At 45.7% G+C, this 22,580-nt stretch overlaps 3 protein-coding genes across 12 annotated transcripts in view; 2 read left to right on the forward strand and 1 right to left on the reverse strand.

The window, feature by feature from the left end:
* Nucleotides 1-22,580, forward strand: part of PPFIA3 (PTPRF interacting protein alpha 3) — a 140,274-nt gene that overhangs the window by 73,556 nt on the left and 44,138 nt on the right. The gene's annotated exons all lie outside the window — the stretch shown is intronic.
* Nucleotides 3,431-14,909, reverse strand: LOC134406340 (uncharacterized). The gene is made up of 6 exons (XM_063137708.1): nt 13,428-14,909; nt 12,696-12,781; nt 6,666-6,734; nt 6,470-6,521; nt 6,098-6,134; nt 3,431-4,636 (listed from the first exon to the last, which is right to left on the reverse strand). The coding sequence occupies exons 1-5, from the start codon at nt 14,613-14,615 to the stop codon at nt 6,123-6,125; spliced, it is 1,407 nt and encodes a 468-aa protein (XP_062993778.1). The 5' UTR covers nt 14,616-14,909; the 3' UTR covers nt 3,431-4,636; nt 6,098-6,122.
* TRPM4 (transient receptor potential cation channel subfamily M member 4) overlaps nt 20,120-22,580 on the forward strand; it is a 47,411-nt gene continuing 44,950 nt past the window's right edge. Inside the window, exons 1-2 of the mRNA XM_063137766.1 lie at nt 20,120-20,202; nt 20,309-20,376. Of these exons, the coding sequence (XP_062993836.1) occupies nt 20,185-20,202; nt 20,309-20,376 (86 nt within the window). The 5' untranslated portion in view covers nt 20,120-20,184. The remainder of the gene's footprint in view (nt 20,203-20,308; nt 20,377-22,580) is intronic.

The following is a 22,580-nucleotide window of genomic DNA, read 5'->3' on the forward strand; positions in this document are numbered from 1 at the left end:
AAATTTAGATATAATTTAAATGGAAATACACCAGTGTGGAAGACTTTGAGCAGGTGATTTGTGTGTCTGCCTGTCTAGATGTTTTGATGGGCAAGAAATCTTATGGTTCTTTAAATGGGAATTGGACCAAACAGCCCTTCAAATAGATTCCTTCATATAGAGATGGTTCTCTGTCAGTCTTTCTAATAGAGGACTGTCCTCTGCAAAAGAGGATTCATGGCCACTCTAAGAGTGGCCTGCTGGCTTCAGTACCATCTGCAAGATGAATAGGTGTTAACACAGTGCATCTAGCTGCAGAAGCCCAAATCTCGCTTGCTCTGTTTTGAGGCATTTTGAACCTGTTAACCTGCTCTTTTTTGGCCAAGTCCCAGTTGCTACCAGAAACAAGTGCCACTCTTCACAGTGTATTCTGAGTTTCTCTCTCCACCCCTTTCTTGCACAAATTTAGTAATATATGCAAAGTAAATCGGGGAAGGAATTGAGCGAGCAATTGCACCATTCTGGATCGAGTTGAAAAGATGACAAAAATGACTTGTAGATGAAGTCATCCCTGTTGTTCTGGAGTTGCTCCAACTGATTCTTCTGAGCAAACATCATCGGCCACGAACCAACACCTACCCGTGTGAACTAACAGGGCCACAAAAGAGAATGAGTTCACCTCCTGTGTAAAGAAGCCTAAGCTAAATTGTCAAGCAGACAGCTGTTTACTCCAGGCTTATCTTCAGTGGTAACGCACGTAGCTTCAGTACTGTTTGCACTGCTATCACGGGTGGGTGGGGGGTGAAGGTAAACTACTGCTGTTCCCCAGCCCATGAGGGAGAAAAGTTGTGGTCATTCATTGAGTAAAAGAAAAAAACCATGTTGGGTTGGATCCAGACTTAGTCATACTGTCAACAGAAACATTGAAATGGGGCTTAAGTTAATCATGACTAACCAGAGCTAGCCCTACTAGCTACAGTGAGGATATTGTCATATTGCCAGTGTTGAAGTAAAATTCAGTCCAGTCACTTTCTCTACATAGAACAGCAGGCACCATCTCAGACAGCAAAATGCCTTGGGCCCAACTTAAGCCCCATTGATTTCAAAGGATCTACTCAAAGTATGGCTTAAGTCTGGATCAAGCCCATTCGTCTTACTATTTTTGTTTGGGAGGGAAGTAAGTGTTAAATCTACTCCTGAAATGTTTGCATTGTCTCCTGAATTTTGCAGTAGCAATTTTTTGCCACACCATTGCTGTTTATGAGTTAGTTAAGATAGCAAGATAAGCACATCCAGCAACAAACTCATCAGGAAAATACCAGTATGGAGACATTCAGTATATCTTCAATATAAAAGGTGACCATTTTAACATCTCTGGGTGGAATATTGAGGAGGGACAGAATAATGTAAGGTGAACATGTGCTCTCTTTTACAGAGGACTGTCCTCTGTGAAAAACTGCTTTTGTTGTTTATACGTTCAGTCGTTTCCGACTCTTCGTGACTTCATAGACCAGCCCACGCCAGAGCTTTCTGTCGGCCGTTGCCACCCCTAGCTCCCTCAAGGTCAAGTCTGTCACCTCCAGAATATCCTCCATCCATCTTGCCCTTGGTCGGCCCCTCTTCCTTTTGCTTTCCACTTTCCCTAGCATCAGCCTCTTCTCCAGGGTATCCTGTCTTCTCATTATGTGGCCAAAGTACTTCAGTTTTGCCTTTAATACCTTTCCCTCAAGTGAGCAGTCTCTTAAGTGTGTGGTATAGCAGACACACACACACACACACACACACTTTAATATATAAGCGTGCAAATTGCTGTCCTTTTTTGGTGATGCATTTCCTCTTTTTTTGGCAATACATAAGTGTGGCCACTCTAGGTAGCAGTGGGGCAGTGTGCTTTAAGCTCATTGGCTTGTCTGGGAAAAGGAAATTAGGAGAAAAATATTTGCAGGAAGTTTGTGCGGGTAAGTTGGGTTAATCACAACCTTTCTAAGGCCTCAGGAAATGTCCGCTCACACCCCCAGCCTTCTCAATTTCCAGCAATTTTGCCATAGCAAAGGCTTTTTAGAAAAAACTATAGCCATGTCAGAAGCAAAAGAAGGTATTTTTTTTATTCTCCATGAAAACAAGTCAAAGCAATGGCTATAAATTAAAAAATAAAAAAGCAGCTGGAGAGAGAACATCCATCACAGAAGTGGGGAGATGGGATTATTTTCAGTTGAGCCAAAACAGGAGGGTCCCAAAACAGGACATCATAAGAAACAAGCCACGGGGTGGAGCTGTTTTGGCTTTCCTACATGGTTCTGTCTTGAGACTTTGTTCACGTGGGGTTTGCTCCTTAAAGCCAGCCTCAGGCCAAGTTCTGTCCTATTCATGCTTTTTGATCTTGTCAAAAGCATATCCACGCCTGAAGTTAGAGGAACTGTCATAGCTGTGTTTCTGCTTACATTTTTCCTCCTCTGCATAACTAAGCAACTATAATCCAGTTTTCAGTGAGGGTTCCCCCATACAATTTAATGCACAAATTGTAGTTCTAGGAGGAAACCATCAGAAAGGTCTGCCTCCTTCCAAAACTACAGTTCCTAGCAGTGCCATTTCCAGGTTAAGGAGGGCCCTTGGGCAAGTCAGTGAGTCTACCTTCTCACTGCCATTGTCACCAGCTGCTCCTACGCTTATCATTTCTACCGCTTGCTTGGCAGGCAGGCAGCCAGCGAGCAAGGAGACCGTGGCATCTGCTGCTCCTCCTCACCATCACTAATGCATCAGCCAGAGTGAGAGGCAGGTGAATAAGCAGGTGGCAGTGGAAAAGAGGACGCTCCAGGTGGCTCCTGTCAGTGGGTCTCTGCTGTTGTGTAGGCCCTCAGCATGTGTCCAGTTATCCCAACCTTTGACTCTGACCTTGGTTCCTAGGGTCCATTGGGGTGGCCAGATGTGAAGGAGGAAAGGGTTTTTTGTATCTTTAATAGTTATCCAGAGGAAGGGATTTCACCAGGGTGCAGCATGGTGCCAGTTGATCAAGGATGGGGCCTTCTAGATGTTATTGGACTGCAACTCCCATCAGCCCTAGGCAGCACAGCCAATGGTGAGGGGCAATCAGAGTTGCAGTCCCAACATCTAGAAGGCCACGTGTTCACCATCCAGGAAAGGGTCATTCATACCCCTGTTAAAATTCTCTGTTTTAGATCACCATTAAAGATACAGGCGCCTACCTAACACACTGGCTATGCTATTATAAAAATGTCATTGGTTTGTAGCACTGAAGTTATGGCTACAGTCAGGGTGCTTCCAGACAAAGCTTTTATTGTGCAATCGTTCTGCTTCTAGCACATAATTTTATTGAGGTGTGTTAGAGTGAATGGGTCCAGATGACTTTGTCTTCCACTGTGTTTTCTCACTGCTGCTTCTCTCTCTCTTTTCTTATCACAGCCCCCACCCACCCCCCAAAAAAACCAGTTAAGGAGGGGGAAATGGAATAGCAATGTCTTTTGATTTGTAGAGCTAGGAGCTCTCCATCTGGAAACACCGTTGCCAATTTTGCTGGGGTGGCTTATCAGAAAGGGATTGTGGTGGTAATTGTTCTATGAGGGCACAGCAATTTTTGACATCTTCAGAAAAACCACAATGCCCAGAATTCCTTGGGGGAAATGACAGCAGTCAGGCTGGTGTTGAAACAGTTTTACATTTGTAGTGCATTTTACCAGCTTATTCACACAGGGATGCCCATCTCTTGATGACAGTGGTTATCAAGCAACAACTCCCATGTATGAATGAGTCATCACAGATCGAACGCTATGGCTCAAGCTTTCATAGGGTCAAACACAACATTTTTTTCAATAAAAGTCAGTTCTGCAATTCATCAAGAGATGCAAAATCAATTATAGGATTGGCCCTTAGACTTTCCCAACCTTGATCCCCAGATGTTATTGCACTACAGCTCCCATCATCCCTAGCCAGCATGGTCCATGATCAGGGATGATGGGAGCTATAGGCTAACGATATCCAGAGACCCGAAGTTAGGAAAGTCTGACCTAAGGTGTGGGAAAACTATTACTATGAGGCGGAAATGTGATCTAAGTTCTCAATGATTCAAAAGCTGGGGAAACCTGGAATGAAGCGGCATGAGGTATCCTTTGCCCCAAGGTGTATTAGCTCAGGAAAATGCTGATCTCCTTCCTCATCCAACAGGCCCTGGCTTGTGTAGCATGGCCTCCCTGCTAACTACAAGGGCTGAACTATAGAAGACTGACAGATATGTGATTTTTCCTCTGAATGGATTTTTTAAAAGTGAAAAACAATTGCGTGAGTCTGCAACTGGGTGCTAAGGTAAGGGAGGAAATATGGGCTAATTTAATCCTTTCCCTTCTTGCCATTTGTCCAATCAAAATCAACTTCCCCTTGCCCCACCCATTTTGGGGAAAGAGATGGGAGCGCTGGATCTCTACCAACACCACTGCAAGGGGAGAAAAACAAATTGGGTGGGTGGGTGAAGAATTTGTAAGAGGAGAAGGAAAGGGGGGGAAATGTTGGGAGGAAGAACCATCAAATTACCCATCACACATAATTAGGCCCTAAACGTTGTCACCTGCTCCCCCCCTCCTAGTTTTGGCCTCTCCCCCTGGGAGTGCTTCAATGCTCCTGCTGCTCAAAGATGGTTGCAAATGTCCTGAAAATGAGAGCGAAGAAAGGGTTAAGCACCTGAGGTTCATATTTCCCCCACTTCATTATTATTCCTGTGACTTTATACCAGCTTTAGTACAATCTTTTGTTAATTTCTTTTTACATTTGCATCCTGCCCTTTTTCCTAGGACAGCCTTCCTCAACCTGGGGCGCTCCAGATGTGTTGGACTACAACTCCCAGAATGCCCCAGCCAGCTCCTGGGGCATTCTGGGAGATGCAATCCAACACATCTGGAGTGCCCCAGGTTGAGAAAGGCTGTCCTAGGAGGTCAAAGTGACGCACATGAAATTCCCAGGCAGTCTTCCAAACATATATCCATCTTTGATCTGAACGTCCTGAGAGATCTCATAGAGATACTTTTAAAATATGGCCAGCGGTATATATATATATATCTATTAAGTAAATGTTTCCATTTCACAGAGTAGGAAACCTCAGGGCTTGGAGATAAGAGTTTCTCCAACATGATCTAGGATCTGTCTTAACGTCATCTTTGCCCCGGGATGGCTCTGAATCTGCACTGCATCGTATAACTGATTCAGAGCCACCCTAGGGCAAAGAGCCAAAGTCCCGCAGCAGATTTACTCCAACTTTTCCTGGCCGAGCAAAGTCAGCGCAGTTCTTCCACAAATGTCCTTGTTTGGGCGCTGTGCTGGGGAGGGGGCATTCCTGGGCGGAAGGTGACCTCTCATTGGTCGCCAGAAGCCATGGGAAGGAGGGCCCAGAAAGCCTAATGGCTACCAGAAAGCCCACACTGCCTCCCTTCATAGAATGATAGAATAGTAGAGTTGGAAGGGGCCTATAAGGCCATTGAGTCCAACTCCCTGCTCAATGCAGGAATCCACCTTAAAGCATCCCTGACAGATGGCTGCCCAGCTGCCTCTTGAATGCCTCTAGTGTGGGAGAGCCCACCACCTCCCTAGGTCACTGGTTCCATTGTCGTACTGCTCTAACAGGAAGTTTTTCCTGATGTCCAGCTGGAATCTGGCTTCCTGTAACTTGAGCCCTTTATTCCGTGTCCTGCACTCTGGGAAGATCGAGAAGAGATCTTGGCCCTCCTCTGTGTGACAACCTTTTAAGTATTTGAAGAGTGCTATCCTGTCTCCCCTCAATCTTCTCTTCGTCAGGCTGTCTTGTAAATAACTTGCTGCCAGCTCACCACAGTGATGCAGCAGAGCTTGGCGATAGAACTTAGTGCCGTGAAGACAGTGCCCTAGTGAGCTCATGGCTGAAGCAACATTTGGACTGAAGGCTTAAGTCCAACATTTACATTTCAGATCCCAGTTAGTTGTTGACTATTCTCCCTCCAGATGAAGAGCCTGCAACACTAGGACTGGGAGTAGGAGTGGGATTTGGAGTCCAGGCTCTGCCTCTTTCTAGGATTTGGAGTCCAGGCTCTGCCTCTTTCTAGGATTAGATACTGAGTGAGAGGTGGGAGCTGCCACTTACTGAAATAATGCTCCTGATAATTCATCTACGATGCTTCCTGCAGAACATAAATGAGAAAAGAACAGATCTTTGCAGTTTCTAAGGCATTTCCCCTCTGCTCACTCTGAGCTGACATCTTCCCATTAAAACAAGATTTATGAAAGCACCATGCTTGATTTATTACTAATTTGGACACGCTCCTCTTTCAAGGAGCGCAAGATGCCATAAATATGGGGGTTTCTCCATTTTTTTCACATCAACCCTGTGGGGGAGAGGTGATGATTCAGCCAAGTCCATGCACTTAACTATATGGCTCAGCAGGGGCTGGAACCCAGGTCCTCCACCACCCTGTCCTAAGTCTGTCCACTAAACCACAAAGGAAAACCAACTCACCTGGTGTACAGGCTGTCTCACAAACAGGACACATGTAACAGAAATGGCAGTACTGCAAGAAGAGAAATACAGGAGTGGGGTTTAACAGAAGTTACTGCTGTGGTGAAGTTCACAAAACCAGATGGTCAAGTTATTGTAGGGGAAAGAGGAAGGGTTGGATCAGGGACAAATGTGATGGGAAACTTGCCACACCAACCTGACAGCTTGTGCAGTAATCGCTGCTGTCTCCTTCTTTACAGGGGCACTTGTCACACTCATCACAATGCTGGAGAGAGAGAATGAATGACAGGACAGATTAGCTAGGGGTGGAGAACAGAGAAATCGTCAGAGCTCTTCTGGTCTGCATGCTACAACTAAACCACACTGCACAAAAAGAACACTAAGTCATCTAGTTCAGTATTGTCTATGCCAGAGGTGCAGAACCTACAGCTCACGGGCCAAATCTGCCCCTCTAGGCTTCCCCAGAATGCTACGTTCCCTTCCACGGGCCCACCCCTTTCCTCCTGACTGCCAATCATTGGGTTGTTGTTGTTTATTCGTTCAGTCGCTTCCGACTCTTCGTGACTTCATGGACCAGCCCACGCCAGAGCTTTCTGTCGGGTGGTTTCATTGGGTGGTTTCCTGGCTTTTTGTGCCTCCCACCCACCCCATTCTAAAAGGTTGAAATGCCTCTCCTAAGGCTTAGTGATTGGCAGCAAGAGCTTTCAGCTAAAACAAGTTGGTATTTTGGAGCTAACACTTTTGCCTTCTTCTCTGCCCACCACTGGAATGTGGCCCCCTGAGAAACGGAATTTGGCCCTCAGGCTGAAAGAGTTTCAAAAGCCCTGGTCTACAGCTACACAGACACTCCAAGGTTTCTGGAAGCAGGGGTGTTTCCTAGCTCTGTCTGGAGATGTGTAGGATTGAACCTGGGATCTTTTGCATGCCAACCAAATGCCCTATTGCTGAGCTATGGCCCTTCCCAGAAATAGTCTCGTCTCTTGGCACTACATAGTCATTCTTCTCACCACCACCACCACCACTACCACTAGAGAAATACCCCCACCAGGATCCCCCTGAGAATTTCAGTGTAACTTCTAGTTATACAGTTGGCAGACGGTAACCCAGAAAGCCTCCCTTGCCCCTTTAAAAATTCCACTGAATCAAAAGGCAAAAGGCATCCTGTTGTCCTCTCCCTTTCTGTACTTGCTGAGGCAGGGAGGAGAGGGATTAAAAGTTCATTCTAGGTGGGAGTGAGGAATGTCACAGGACATGTCAGCCAGGAAGCGAGACAAGCACTTTATTGCCTCTCTCCAAGAAGAACAGAACAGCTAGCACTGGTTCCAAACTTGGGTCCCAGCATGTGGTTGGACTACAGCTTCCATCATCCACCTGGAGTGGATTCACCACCCCACTGACATCAACGCTACCAGCCCACACTGGTGGCTAGGAACTTCATAGAATCCTAGAATAGTAGAGCTGGAAGGGGCCTATAAGGCCATTGAGTCCAACCCCCTGCTCAATGCAGGAATCCACCCTAAAGCACTTGTTAGACTAGTGGTGGTCCTCCAGATGTTGCTGAACTACAATTCCCATCGCCCCAGCCTATTGGCCATGCTGGCTGGGGCCGAGGGAAGCTGTATTCCAACAACATCTGGAGGACCACATGTGCCCCACCTCTGGGCTAGAGAATTGTCGGCACCCTCACCAATCTACAATCCTTTGGGAGAAGCTGCAACCTTTACGGCAGTATCAAATCAATATACATTGGAAGTGTAGTATTCCCAAAGTTGTGAACTCCATAGAACCTGCTTCCTTGCCCTGTCTTTAGGGAGAGGAACGAATATACATCTCTTCCCCCAGGGTCTCTTCTACTCCTTTCACGTTGGAAAGAGAAGAACTATACTGAAGGAAGCCCCTATTTCAATGGCTTTGCATTCAGTTCTGTGCACAGTAACTTCAGTTAAAAAGGATGAAGTGGCGGGTGATAGGAAAAGGCTCCATACCTGAGACCCTGGCAAGACCCTGCCAGTCAGAGCAGGCAATACTGGACTCAATGGACTGATAGTCTGACTCAACACAAGGCAGCTCCATCTGTATATGGCTATGTATACTTTCTCAGCCTTGTGATGCAGTGATGGGGAAAAAACTTTATCTACTGGATTTCTGCCTTGCTGTGCCTACTAAAACCACAGGAGCCCTGTTTGGGGGGGGGGGCAGTTGTCCTACCTGGAAGACTAGACAGTTCAGCAGCAGGAAGGAGGAGTAGGAGTTGAGAAAGGATGTTCATGTACTGTAGGTTTGGCAGATCAGAGCCTGAAGATAGTGCCTGTCCTTTAAAAACAGGGGCGGGGAACTTGTGCCATAGTCAAGGGTGATGGGCGTTGCAGTCCAACAATGTCTAGAGGGGACTTACGTTCCCCATCCCTACTTCAGAAGTAGCAAGGCTGGTTTTAGCACCTGTCAACATTGGGCAATGCCCTGGCAGAGCCCACTGGTGTCACCTGCCCTGGAAGCCTCTTAAAAAAAATATTCTGGCCCAGTGCTCCAAGCACCAAGCGCTCTCTGCCATTTTAATTTCTGACAAACCCACCACCACCACAGCATCATTCTGAGGCACTGTGGGAAGTTACAATGGCTTCCCAGTGCTGCTGCCGCCTGCCGTTGCTGCCAGGCAAGTTCGCCATCATAGGAGCTGGCCCACCAGAAGGCACTTTGCCCAGGGTCCCCTCAAATGTGTTGTCCCTGCAAAGTAGCAGGGGAGAAGCCTCTATCCCTCCCCAGTCCCTTTGCCCATTTATTTATTTATTTATTACACCTATATACCGCTCCCATAGCCAGGGCTCTCTGGGCGATTTACAGAAATTCTAAAATTGAGATAAAAACAAGTATACAAAATTTAAAATTCTAAAACACAGAACATACACACATAAAGCATTAAAAACCGTTAAAAAACTAAACATGTGGGTGATTAAGATGTGCCGCCATATGCCTGGGCAAAGAGGAAAGTCTTAACCTGGCGCCGGAAAGATAGCAGCGTTAGTGCCAGGCAAGCCTCGTCAGGGAGATCATTCCATAGTCTGGGGGCCACCACCGAAAAGGCCCATTTGTCCCCCTCTCCTACTCTCTGGATAGCAGAGAAAGGTAAGTGAGACTGCTGGAGGAGTGATGAGGGAATCATAGCAGCAGCTGCTTCTCCTGCTGCCAAATTGAAACCAGCAGATTCTTCTTGCACCTTTAAATTCACTACTAAAGGCAGAGCTGTGGCTCCTCCCATCTGGATAGTGTTGTTATATCATTTAGTCACTTGAAGCTCTATCACACCAGTGTTATAGTCTGCTGTCTAGGTGAATTGCATGCAAAGAACTCAGATGACACTGGCCATGTCCTGCTGTGATTGTGGTTGATATGAGCAACGTCTACAGCTGACCTAGATTAGCCTCCAGCTCCCAACCAATAGCCGTCTGGAGCAAGAAGAGGTCCCATTGAACTCTATGTTCTTACTCCTGAGTAGGCATTTTCACCTTAAAAGAAATGTGGAAAATGCACCCTCCTTGCCAGCAGCACCCTCATTTTTAAAGATAAATAGATCAAAATTTGCACAGTGATATGTCTTAAGGAGGGCTTTCAGAATGCCCAATTTGAATCTGATTGGATCATCACTCAATTTTAGGGGATTTTAAATGGAAATTAAACAAATGCTTACATCTGTGTAAGTTTTAAAGATAAAGAGATCAAAATCATCACAGTGATAGGTCTTAAGGGGGGCTTTCAGCATACCAAATTTGAATCTGATTGGGTTATCCGTTGATTTTTTTAAATGTTTTTTTTAAAAATTCCTCCCTCAAACCCTTTGGAGCTTAAAGTCCATCAGTGCGAAAGAAAGGTAGGATTGTAGGAGTGCTGTTCCATTCCTTTGATCATGCAAAACTGTGCATCTTCAAGTTCATGAACTACAGATCTGCTGTTCCCTTACTCAAAAGTAAATTGCATTGACATCACATGCTGGCTTACCTTTGAGAAAACCCCATTAAACAGAGAAAGTCTTACTTCTGAGTAAACACATATAGAACTGACTTTTAATAGTGGGGTCACTCAGAAGCTTTCTTTTTAAAGTCTTAAAACAGCAAACAGGAAAGAAGTGCTGTGCAACCCCATGCTTACTTCTGTGGTCTTATTTCTGTTTACTCAGAAGTAAGTCTCTCTGTTCCATAGGGTTTACTCAAAGGTAAGAAGCCTTAATCTGATTTTAGTATGTTCATGCTCCAAAGCCTCCAGGAAGGGTGAGGGGAACGGTCGTAGCCTAGGCAACAGGGAATAACAACATAGGGAGGGAGAGTATTAAAAGCTATGTATGCAATGTGCCTAAGCCTCCAGGTGGAAACACTGTTAGCCTGTTCCCATTTCCACAAGCCATGCAAATAACCATGACAGCATTTAAGGGAGAATGATTTCGTTTCCAAAAGTGTTCAGTAACAAGAGAAGCTACTCCCAGTGCAACACCTGGTTGTCTGACAGGATGAATGGAGGGGAAGTTGTCCAACTTCCAACAACCAATAAACTGTAGGGGGAGGTACAAAGGAGATCAATGGGCGGAGACGATGGCGAAAACAACAAGGTATGAGAGTGAACCTCAGCAGGATAACAGCAAGTGCTACAGGAGAGGTGTAAAGACATTTGGACATACAAGCGCACAGGTGTAAGTTTGCAAGCTTTCATACGCTATGGAAACGAAGTGGGATAATTCGAGGGAAAATGTGTAGGTGTGATGGAGCTTTTGGTAGCACTGGACGTGGTTGTGTTAGGAGCGGTTTCTAAACAGGTCTCCAGATTTTGTTGGACTACAACTCCCATTACTTCGAGCCAGCATGACCAAGGATAGCTCCTTTAGCGTTCTGACTGTGAAACCTGGAGTGGAGTCATTGCCCCACTGTCGCCAGAGCCACCAGCCTTCACTGCTAGCCTCTTCACTCTACCCTTAAAAGAACAATGAAGCCTATGGCTCCCTCATAAAAGGAAATTGCTGTTAAACCAGTCTGAAGCATAGCTATAGGCTCTGGGAGATGAGAGAGAATGTGGCATGGCAGGGAAGATGTTGTGTATTAGCTGTGTCTACTCAGGGGCAAAATTAATTGAGGACTCTAGTAGCGCTTGTACTGCTGCACAGTTCACAGAGGTCTGCTGGACCTCAGTGGCTTAAAACCTGAGATTTACAGTCATATTATACCTAGCTAACAAATGCCCTCGGAGTGTTTACAATAATAAAAGCCCAAAACTACAATAATATAACACCCGTACAACAAAGGCATTTAAAATGTTAAAGAATATTAATATTATTTTTCAACGAGGACTCGCAGCTTGTCTGTTTCGCCTCTGTACACTGTGTGAGCAGAAGTGGGGTTATAGCAAGTCAAAGGCATGAATGCCAAATTACATGTGACACGTTACCCGTGTTCTGACCTGCCAACATTTCCATTTTGACATAACAGCAATTTTAGGGGCCCTTAATTGGAGAGGTGTCTGTGTGTTTTCTCCAGTGAGGAAAATAGCAGCTTCAGGAGGGGGAAATGTAGATGGGAGGAAACATACAAAGGGCAGGAGAGGTTCAAAAGTACCCTCCCCCAGCATCACTGAATTGATCCAAATAATTTCCGCCCAGGCTGCTTTTAATTAAAAATCAAAATCATAGATCTCTCCCATGTGTAGTTTGGGCCGTAGAGTACACATAAGCCAGCAAGGAAGAGCATGCAACATGGGGTGAAGGAAGGAAGAACACAGGGGAAATCTAGCTCTGAGTCAAAAGTGCTTCTGTTGCAGTAAGAAAATGTGCAAAAGACAGCAGACTCTCACCAAAGACATGACCACAAATGAAGAGGGAGGAACCATGGCATGGCTAAGCCCAAATGGCTCGATCAGAGAGACCAAGACGCAAAGGACAGCTCCCCTTTCTGCTCTTGGGATCTAACTAAAAGGAAGCATGTGAAAGATGTACTATGCAACATTCTCAGATCAGCTAGCAGTATGTCTCATCAAACAGTGAGGAGGAGGAATCTCTGCCAGTCACAGAGAGGGCAGAAAAGTCATCATGCTGTTTAATCTACAACTGGAATCGGACATGAAGGAACAAAGATGTGAAGCATGCATCTGCCACAGGGAGAGAACCTCACTTTTCACAATAATGTATTGCCGATCAAAACCCAGAGCATGGAGCTGAACAAGTACGCATGCAAAGGTCTCCCTTCATTACCTTGCAGAAGGCACAGTAGTGGCAAAGAGAGCCTGTCTCATACTCCTCGTCTTCGTCCTCATCGTCTTCATCCTCATCGTCATCCTCTTCAATGGAAAAGAGAGAAACAGATACAGCTGTCCAGTTCCTCCTGGGTTCTCTTGGTGGGGGAGGGAAGAGGTCTAGAGGGCAGCTAGCAGCTAAGGTGTGTACTGGGGCCTAGTGGGTTGGTGGTGCTGGAAAGGATGGAGTTGAGCTTCTGAGTTTACCAAAGAGTGGAATAAGTGCACTGGATTTGAAGGGAGCCAAGGGTTTCTATATGTAGCCTCATTGGGGAAAAGTAAGACCCAGGATTATTTAAGAAGGAAAGGGCCTGTTCAGACAACACGCTAAGCTACGGTTATTGAGCGTGTTTAAACCCTGGTTATGTAGCCACCATGGTTAGGAATGGTTCCCACGACACATTAAGTCATGGTTCACATGACACACTAAGCCATAATGTTTAGCTCAAAATGCTTAACCACCATGGCTTAGCGTGTCGTCTGAACAGGGTCAAAGAGAAGCCAGTGGGAGCCACCATTTGTTGGCCACTTAGGACATTAATGAAAGTCAGTGGGGCAGAACACAGGGAGAGGGTGGGAAGACAGGATTGCTGGCTTTTCCTGGCATATCAGTTTCCTCTAACAAAAAGAAACATGGTCCCATCCCATCCACCACCACCACCACCACCACCAACCACTGAGTTTCTCTCACCTTCTTCTCCTTCATGATGTTTCTTGACTTTTTTATGGCCTTCGTGCTTGTGGTGCTTTTGTTTGTGTCTTTCATGTTCATGTTCATCTTCTTCCTTAGAAGCAATTTCATCAGACTCTTCTTCTTCATCACCATGATGATGGTGATGATGATGGTGATCCTTATCCTCCTCCTCATCTTCTTCATGATGACGATGGCTGCCATGATGATGGTGCCTATGGGTCTTTTCCTTGTCCTCCTCATCGTCATCATTATCTTCATCATGGTGATGATGGTGATGACTGATGTGCTCTTCTTCATCACTGTCATTGTCGTCGTCATCATCATCATCCTTTTGGTGATGGTGGTGACTGTGGTGTTCATGATGGTGGTGTTTATCTTCAGCACTGTCGTCATCATCATCATCATCATCGTCATCGTCCTTTTGGTGATGGTGGTGACTGTGGTGTTCATGATGGCGGTGTTTATCTTCAGCACTGTCATCATCATCATCATCTTCATCGTCATCATCGTGGTGGTGATCACCATGATGCTCATGATGATGGTGGTGTTTGTCATCATCATCGTCATCATCATCATCATTGTGGTGATGGTGATGATGGTGGTCACCATGATGTTCATGATGATGGTGGTGATCGTCATCGTCGTCATCATCATCATCATCATCATCATGGTGGTGGTGATGATGGTGGTCACCATGATGTTCATGATGATGGTGGTGATCGTCGTCATCATCATCATCATCATCATCATCATCATGGTGATGGTGGTGGTCACCATGATGTCCATGATGGTGGTGGTGATGTTCATCATCATCGTCGTCGTCGTCATCATCATCATCATCATCATTGTGGTGGTGATGGCTGCCATGATGTTCACCATGATGATGGTGCTTGCCAAGGTCAGCGTCATCATCATCATTGTCGTCATCATCATCGTCATGGTGTCCACTGTGGTGATGATGATGATGGTCACCATGGTGTAGTTCATTGTGGTGATGATGGTGTTCCTCTTCATCATCATCATCATCATCATTGTGAGGATGGTGGCCACCTTGGTGATGTCCTGCTTCATGAAGGTGAGGGGCATGGTGGTAATGGTCATCGTCGTCGTCATCATCATCATCGTGCTGAACATGATGCCCATCATGGTGGTGTTCCTTATGATGATGTTCATCCTTGTGGCCATGGTGTTCTACATCACCATGGTGATGTTGGTGGTCATGATGGTGTTGCTGCTCCTGTCCCTGTGCCCTGGGGAGCTGGAATGAGCAGAGCAGGACCAGAAGGAGGCCCATTGTCCAGGCCTTCCAGGAAGCCATGGCAGTGGGAAAAGTGTGGGAGCTATACAGCTTGCACCCTGATGTCTTTGTAGAGGTCCCAGAGACAGGCAACTAGAAAAGGCAGGCAGCACGCAAGGAGAACTGAAGGGATAGAAATACACCGTTTCCAACCTACGGTTGGTGTGAGCGACGTCTACAGCTGGCCTAGATTAGCTTCCAGCCCCCAACCAATAGCAGTCTGACCCTGCCTCCAAGATAGCTCAGAAAGCCAAGCCAAGGGCCCCGCCATGCCCTTATATGAGGTAGCTGGGCTGGAGGGGGTGGGGAGCCAAGGAGAGGGAACTAAGCTGTTTGCCCTAGTGCCAGGCTATTATTAGTTGTTAGGAGCAACTGTACCTCACTCACTCCAAGTGACAGAGAAGCCAGCAAGCTTTCAGAGCAGGGAGAAATATGAACCAGGACTCCTGGGTTCTCTGAGAGAGGGGTGTGCATGTTCTAGTGCATTAGGGAAACTCAAAGTTCTGGTTGTATTGGACTACAACTCCCAGCATTCCTCAGCTAGCATGGCCATTGGTCATACTGGCTGAGGGATGATGGGAGTCAAAGTCCAATGCAGCCAAAGGGCACCAAGTTGGGGAAGGTTGGGTTAGAACAAGAGCCCTGTGTGCCCTGGAATGAAGGGAAGGCCTAGTGGTTTTAGGGTCGATATATGGAAATTATTAAATCAGGCAGACCAGAGGTTTGGTGGGAGAAAGGGAAAAAGAGGACAGAAATTAGCTGTTAAAAAACAGATTGACAATTTGCTGGTTGTAATTCCTAAATGCTAGGAAGGAAGCAATGTTAGCTATACATGCACAGAAATAAATTAACAGACGTACATTATCAATATCTATTTTTCTTTTCCCCTCCCTGAGAAACAGTAGCACTGCTAGTTGAAGTGGAATTGGGTGAAGGGGTGGGTGGAGGTAACCGAAAAATGCAACCTCCGGGATTTCTGAACAGTATCAGAGCAGCCAAACGGATGAATAAGGAAAAGTTTGGGATAAAGAGGGGTATATTTGCAGGGCGGTGGGGTGGGGTGGAGGGTTGTTGAAGAGAGGCAAGAAAGGTTTCAGGAGTCTGGGAGGGAACTGAAAGGGTCAGGAGCCAAGGTGATACTCCCCAGTATTTTTTTAAAAAGGGGGGGGGGCGGAGAGAGCTGTAGGGGACACACATTCCCAGCAGCCTCTGGAATGTGCTGATGGGACCCAGCAACTGAAACCAAACCCACAGAGCTGGCTGAGATCTATAAATACCTGTGCAGCAGCCCTGCAGCGGCCCAAAGGATTCCTGGCGGTGTCCTGTTCTCTGGATGACAGTGCAGGAACTGCTTGTGACATAGGCCACAATCCAGCCAATCGGGCTGAACCCCACTGGCCTCTAGAAGGCACCTACAACCACGCCTGCCACAGGGATAGGGGCGGGAGGAAACGGCCCAGGTGTGGATGCTACTGTCCAACGCCAGAACATGAACACCTCACACGGAAGCAGTAGGGAAGGGCATTTTGAGGAGCTGAGGGGGCAGCCTGGCTTGGCTCCTGTCAAACACCCTCCTCCTCTTTCTCCTCACACCAGGAACACGTTTGGAGAGGCTGCTGATGCTGCTACTGGGCCGAAGAGGTAGGGTGGCCGGGTGGCCGACTTTACAGAGAACAGTCCTCTATTTGAAGGGCAGCCCAGTTTAAGTCTAGTTTAAAAATCAAGAATCGACAGAAGGTCCCCTGGCCAGCCTACATTACTTTGGTAAGATATACTGTGTTTCTTTTTAGAGTAATTATTTCAAAATTTGCATGCAGAAATATAGATTAGCACATGTACATTTCAGAGAAGTAACATTCGTGGCTCCAGAAAGTGGCTTTCCGTGGCTTCCTCTTCCTCACAGATGCCCACCCTCTCTTAACTGGCAGAAGGGGCTATTTTGCTAGGAATAGGAGGATTTTATTCCTCAGGGGCCAAGGCTAGGCCTAGCCAATGAGCAGCCAATGGTGTCAGGGTTCAGCCCCGTCCAGAACAGGAATCTTGGGTCTCTGTGGAGGAAGAACAGACAGGTCACTGCACTGCCAGAGGCCTTGAGGATTGCTATGTCCCAGCCACTCCACACTGGTTCCCTGGATCCCTCCTGCTCATTAGTGCTGGGCCCACAGGAACTAAGGCGATGGCATGTGCTTCAGGGCCTCTGACAAACTGCAGGTCTACTTGGGAGGAAGGGGAAGCTCTTGATAGCACCTGCCCAGTTCAGCCCAGAGACTCCAGCACTTATATAAGCTCTACATCTGAACTGAGCCAGAGCTGAAGGGACAGCAGTGGCCTTCTCAGAATTGAGAGGGCGGAATTAATAGATGGTTTTATGGAGCACCCATCCCCTGATTTTTTTTTACCATGTCTCTGTGTGTGTGCTGGATATGGTGCTTCTGTCATACACACACAGATACAAAATATACCTGTGCAAAATGAGAATATTTTTAAGAAGAAGCTTTTGCATATGGCGCCAAATGTGCGTAGCTAGACTACATATGACTAGATCAAATACTATAGAGACAACTTTTTATCATATTGTCTCCACATCAACTCAAAAAAGCACATGATTTCCATTAAAATCCCTTCATATGTTTAGCTGGAAGTCACAAAAGCATTAATGAACTGCATATGTTGAGAAATTAAGTGAAACAGTAAGCATAAGCCAGGCCTGAAGGCTGAGGCAGCAATCCTATCCACACTTAGTTCAGAGTAAGGGCTTATCTACACAAAGCTGTTAATGCTCTGTCTATACTTTAGAGGTTTCGTCGTGGAATTCAAATCCGAGCACTACACAAAAAGTGTTTCCTTTCCTGCTTTTCAGTCCATAACCTCTAGGTGGCAGTGTGGTATAGAGGAATAGCGCAAATACCCAAGTGAAAAAGTGTTTTCTTTCCCTTTCACAAATAATGCTGCATTTCTCCTGCTCTAAAAAAAACCCCTCACTCTTTAGATGCAGAAGCAAAACTGGAGGGTCAAAACATTGTCTAAAGAACCTGTAAACAACAGCTATGAGCAGGGAATAATGAGCGCACAAAATGCCTTATGTAGAAAAGTTCTAAGTCCTACTGAGTTTAACAAGACTTATTTCTCAGTACATATGTACTGGATTGCACTATGAGTCTCCTTCTCAAGAGAAGGGTGGTGTTTTTCAAGAAGCCCCAGGCAGCTGAAGGAAATGGCCACTTAATTAAAATGAATTGCTCCCATTAGTTTGAAAAGTGCTCCAGCACTGCTTTCCTGTAACACACTGTGAAAAAAACCCAACATCACCAAGAGCAAACGTTCTCCCATAAACATGAATAGCATCCTGCCATACCAGTAAAAACAAATTATTCAGGTTGCAACTTTTAAGTTAACTTGTCAGTAAAATTAATTGGTTAAAAGCCTTATGAACAACTAAAGCAGTGTGTCTGATTAACAGGGCAGATATTTTTTTTTAAAAAAAATTGTTTATTTCTAGCAGAAGAACTTACAAAAACTGGATCGCAGATGTCCTCTTAAAAAATACATTCACCCTTCTCTCTCAGACAGGAAGGAAGGCCTCTTCTAAGATGGTGCCTACTGTGTTATATGTAGGTGTCATCTAAAACCAAGTAACGGTATGTTTTTTCTTCAGAAACAGTGTGCAAATACATGCAGATATAATTAATCAACTAAAACTTATATGACTAATTGACTAAGATCTAGTTGATGCAGAGATACTCAACCTAGGGTGACCATATTTGGGAAACCAAAAAAGAGGACACCTAGCGTGTGTGTGGGGGGAAGCAGCTTTCTGAGTCCTGCAGAAAGTACTTTATTCCCCCGCCACCTTAAAGAACCCGATTGGAGTGGAGGAGGGGAAAGGATTTCATTCTGCACCACCACCATCCACTCCAATTGGGGCCTTTTCTATAATGTCCACGAATGACCCACTTTCCCCTTTAAGACCTCAGTTGGAGCTCGGGGTGGGGGAATGATGTGCCTCAAGAAAGCATGTCATTCCCTCCTGCCATGCTAATGGCAGCCTTAAAGGGGAAGGTGTGTCATTCCAGGACGTTATTGAAAATTATAGAAAATCCCCCCTGACACCATGGAAAGAACAAAAACCAGGACAAATCCGGGGAAATCCTGACAGTTGGTCACCCTACCTCAACCTTTTGGGTCAGTGGGCACATTTTGAATTTTGAAAGAGTGTCATGGGCCCTGTCACAAAATGGCTGCCATTGGAGGCCCTGCCCTTTCAGAAAATGGCTGCTATGGTGGGTGTGGCAAGTCAGAAAACACTCATTTCCTAGAAACAAGCACTTTTCTTTGCAACATGCAGGCTTCCCAGAATAATAATAATAATAATAATAATAATAATAATAATAATAATAATACATCAGGGAAAATGTTTCTATCCTAACCTTCTCCCTGGTGTGCAAGATATTTGTTTGAACTTTAATGTAGGGGGAGGGCATTAAAAATGCAATTCTCCACCTGCAGTCTGAAGTGGTACAGTCAATCCTGACTCATTCTGCTGTACGTGGAGAGTCAGCTTTAGATTTCTTTCTTTAATTGGCTAAGAGAACAGTATTATTTGCCCCAAACGAAATCCCAACAATAAGAACATAAAAACATAAGAGCCTGCTGGATCAGACAAAGGGACCATCTAGTCCAGCACTCTGTTCACACAGTGGCCAACCAGCTGTGGACCAGGAACCCACAAGCAGGCCATGGTGCAACAGCACCCTCTCACCCATGTTCCCCATCATAGACTTACTGCATCTGATACTGGAGGTAGCACATAGCCATCAGGAAACATTATTTGCCCCAAACTTCAGCACTTTGGTAGCTACTTTAGAGTTTTGACTGAAGCCCAGAATGGATTCACTGCTCTACTGACATCGGAGCAACCACCCTCCAATGGACAGATCCTTCCCAAACTTTACCAGTTCACCTTAGTTCCCCACCCGTTAACAGCACAACAATCCCTGTCCAATTATAAGAAATGACAGAGCTTGATGGAGATGCAGGGCAGTTGGGAAGGACACATCAGAATGAACCTGACCCTGGTTTGTATGGTAATATTTTTCACAATTTCTCATCACTTGACCTGCAGCCAAATGTATGAACAGAACAGAACAGTCTACATTGAGGGAAGGCACTGAGAGGACTCAAACAGTGTATTTCTTTGTGGACACCCCTACATTTCTCTCCCTCCCCCCCCCCAATAATTAAGCACTGCTGTGGAAGTAACTGTGATCAAAATCCTGACTCCGGATGAATTACTCTCAGAGGTGTTTATCCGGTCAAGCAAGTTCCTCTGTGTGGGGTGTGGTGCTGCTGTTGCCTGATCTCTCGCTTACTCAGTCTAAGTTGAGAGACTGGAGAAAGTGCCGGGAGACTCTTCTACCTCTCCAGCCTGGCTCTGGGTGTGATCAGTTGTTCCACTCCATGGCCAATTCCAACCAGGTACTGGGCCCTGGGACGATGGCCACTTTGGGGTAATCGAGACCATGGAGGCCTGGACTCCTAGGGTTTCTGGAACATTTTTCTAACTTCTGATTTCTCACCCCAGGCATGGATCCCCAAACTCTTCAAGAAGAAAGTCTGCACGACATTTATCGAGCAACCCAGTGAACTGGGGTGAGTGATATCTGATTTTCCTCCTCATTATTCAGATAGGCAAAGACTTCCGACTTCTGGGCAGGGGTGCAGCTTGGTAATTTTTGCCCCTGAACTTAATGGCCTTACGGGGTACTCCTTTTAGATGGCCACGTGTATTGCTTCAATTGTGAAGCGCGTAACTAACATTCCTTTTCTCCTGCCCTGCCCACTACCATGCCGTGTTTTACAACCTACATTCCTGGTATGTTAGAGCGAAAAACACACAAACCTGTTTGCCAACCCTGATTATTTTTTAAAATAATAATAATGCTCTGAGCATATACAGTTTCGCACTTTAAACTCACTTAAATCGCAGCACCATCATGACCACAGGAATAAAGCAAATAGAGTTTGCTTCTGCTGCCCTGATGCTAAACACATTTACTTGGGAATAAGCACCATTTTGTCATAGAAAAGAATAATGTTTTTTTTAGTTGTTATTTTTTTAAAAAATGGATAAAATGAGCATCTGTAACCATGGGCATGCCTGGCCAGCTGCTCTCCATCTATAAAAAGTTTTTCGAAATAAGAAAGGAAGGATGCTGAGCTGAGCAGCGTCAGGCCTACTGGGCAGCATAACCCCTTATCACTTGCTTCTCTCTCTCTCTCTCTGCATGGTCATTTGGGGGAGGCCCTGGACTTTGGCCCCAAGGTCCAGCCCTAGCTGCTCCCTTGCTCCTGAGGTCTGTGTTATCTCTTATTCCCCACCCCCTCCTGCCCCCAGTTCTCTCCTCCTGTGTCTGGGCCATCTGTCTCCCCGTGACTCCTAGGCTGCACTCTTGATAAACTATTTCATACCTCCCAGCGCTGCCAAACTCTTGAGTAGGCTCTTGTCCTGTCCTCCCATTTCTGTCTTCTCAGCATTTGCATGATGTCCCTCTGTGCAACTCTTGCATGCCCTGCCCCAGTAATATCCCTCTTGACCTCACACCTCTCTGCTCCCCCACTCTCCCTGCCCAATGTCTCTTCTAAACAAGGAGTTGGTGGACTTTAGGCTTGCAAGATCTACTTTGTTACGTTAGCTGTGGCCAGATTCTTGTCAGTTGCAAGGAGGACCAGAAAGCAACTAAACTATCTGATGTTGGCAGGTTGTTCTTGTTTGTGTGTGTGGCTACCTTAGGATATCTGCTTCTGTACAGCTGCATGTTTGTGTTGAACTTTATGTTGCAGATGTTATATTTTGATTTATAACCATACTCTGATTGCTTTTGCTTCTGGTTTGGGAATGAAAGAATCCTGAGGCCAGTAACTTGTTTTGTGCACCAAAACAGAATGGACCCCACGGTCCTCCCACACAAAACCCCTCACTCCTAGGATAGATCTACACTAGTGCTTGTTATTGGTATTGAAGCACACTGATAACTGTTGGGGCACATTAGGCATTCTGTATACCCCTTTTATAGCATTATTTCCGACTTTTTATTCTGTAGTATCCAAAAATACTGCAATGGATGTCATTGTGCACACTAGGAGGTATAAACATGCAAGAGGGATATACCGTCACCATGGTGGGATTGTATCAGTACGATACCACTAGTTCTTTCTTCATTTCAGCAGTAGCATTTGTAGGGGGAGCATTTTATTGTTGCCATTGTGGAAACAATTGTGAAACAATACTGCAAATCACCCAGAGATCTACCAGTAGATCCAGACCTACTTTCTGCCTACCTCTACCACAGAGACACCAATTTCCTACACTACTTCCCCCTGCTACAGCCATAACATCCCCTTTTTATCACTTCCTGTTATGCTACATTATTCCATCTTTTCTCTTGTGGAAAATATTCCCTTCCACCAGGCCATTTTCTTGCTACCCATAAAATTCTTGCTGTCTCATTGCATACACTTGAAAACAGAAATTCATGTATACTTGTAACATGATTATTCTCATACCAAGGTTCAGTATCTGAGCAGCAACATCCCACACAGACATTACACTTTGCTAAAATCTCTGCCTGCTGTATGACTTTACTCTGTGATAGCCGGTCCTGTACTTACCTGTGAACCAGGGTAGTTTTCTAACACTCTAACAAAAGGACCCTCTTACGGTCAGTTTACTTACTAATCAGTTTCCTGATTAGTAAATAAACTGACTTTAAGAATGTCCTTTTACTTAAACGTAAGAATTGTTTAGGCTGCAGTACTAAACTCACTGACTTGGGAGTAAGTCACACTGAAGCACT

Source organism: Elgaria multicarinata, chromosome 11, assembly GCF_023053635.1.
Source record: "Elgaria multicarinata webbii isolate HBS135686 ecotype San Diego chromosome 11, rElgMul1.1.pri, whole genome shotgun sequence".
Classification (NCBI taxonomy): domain Eukaryota; kingdom Metazoa; phylum Chordata; class Lepidosauria; order Squamata; family Anguidae; genus Elgaria; species Elgaria multicarinata.

Excerpts from the sequence above, each read along its gene's own strand:
- LOC134406340 (XM_063137708.1), bottom strand. The coding sequence starts at position 14,615 with ATGGCCACAAGGATGAACATCATCATAAGGAACACCACCATGATGGGC. Across the intron at positions 12,782-13,427 it reads ACATCATGAAGGAGAAGAAG|AGGATGACGATGAGGATGAA; the intron begins GTGAGAGAAACT and ends TTTCCATTGAAG. Across the intron at positions 6,735-12,695 it reads ACTACTGTGCCTTCTGCAAG|CATTGTGATGAGTGTGACAA; the intron begins GTAATGAAGGGA and ends CTCTCTCTCCAG.